We start from the raw sequence: 1028 nt of genomic DNA, 5'->3' as shown, positions 1-1028 counted from the left end.
GGACGTTTTTTTGGACATGCATGAGGGCTTCAATGCGCTTGCACGATCGCATGTTTCGCAGCATTAGCCGCGCCACTATGCGATTCTTTAACACTATAATACTTCGGGACGTGTACTCAATCGCTTTTCCAAAGACATATTGGAAGCTGTTGATGAGATGCTGCCCGCGTTTATTGACTGTCTTCAGATCGGTATAGCGCTGCTGGGCATTATCATTGTGGTAGCCACCGCGAACGTGTGGCTGCTGATACCCACGGTGCTAATTGGTATTGTCTTTTATTACATGAGAATATTCTATCTGGCCACCAGTCGTAGCGTCAAGCGTCTTGAAGGCGTCAGTGAGTATCGCAAACTCATCTTTTGATAGTCGACACAGTATTCTTCGATAGACTAAAATAAATTCCATCACAGATAGAAATCAAATCATTACTCTCATGGAATTTACGATAAATTGTAATTCTTCGGGTAAACTAAATGGAATTTCTAATTTCTCTTAGCACGTTTGCCGGTGTTTGCTCACCTAAGCGCGACACTTCAAGGGTTGTCGACGATTCGCGCGTTTGGGGCGGAAGCGATTCTCACAATGGAATTTGATAATTATCAGGATATTCATTCGTCCGCATGGTATATCTTTATCTCGACCTCGCTCGCCTTCGGTTTTTGGCTGGATATTTTCTGTGTACTGTACATCACGTTGGTCACGCTGAGCTTTCTCGTGCTAGACAACTACAGTCAAGGTTCAATGGATGACGGATTTGTATGCCTGGCGATCATGCAGAGTATCGGTCTCACCGGTATGTTCCAGTGGGGCATGCGTCAGAGCGCAGAATTGGAGAACCAAATGACTTCGGTGGAGCGCATCCTTGAATACAAGTACTTAACTAATTTTTTAATATCTTTAATATTTATTACTCCACGCCGCGTGCTTATCTTTATACACCCGGATCGAACTATACACGGATATTTTGAAAAACATTAAATTCTAGGTCATACATCTATTTAAATTTATCAATTAAATTTATCAATTA

The 1028-nt window shown here is 42.2% G+C and overlaps 1 protein-coding gene across 1 annotated transcript in view; it reads left to right on the top strand.

Annotated features, from left to right (window-relative positions):
- Positions 1–364, top strand: part of LOC108759592 (probable multidrug resistance-associated protein lethal(2)03659) — a gene marked incomplete at its 5' end in the record, with an annotated part of 4600 nt that extends 4236 nt beyond the window's left edge. Inside the window, one exon of the mRNA XM_018505098.1 lies at positions 135–364. Coding sequence (XP_018360600.1) covers positions 135–364 — 230 coding nt within the window. The remainder of the gene's footprint in view (positions 1–134) is intronic.
- Between the last annotated feature and the right edge of the window lie 664 nt (positions 365–1028).

Source organism: Trachymyrmex cornetzi, unplaced genomic scaffold (assembly GCF_001594075.2).
Source record: "Trachymyrmex cornetzi isolate Tcor2-1 unplaced genomic scaffold, Tcor1.1 scaffold1952, whole genome shotgun sequence".
Classification (NCBI taxonomy): Eukaryota; Metazoa; Arthropoda; class Insecta; order Hymenoptera; family Formicidae; genus Trachymyrmex; species Trachymyrmex cornetzi.
The sequence above is the reverse complement of the archived record's forward strand: the minus strand, read 5'-3'. Positions and strand labels throughout refer to the sequence as shown.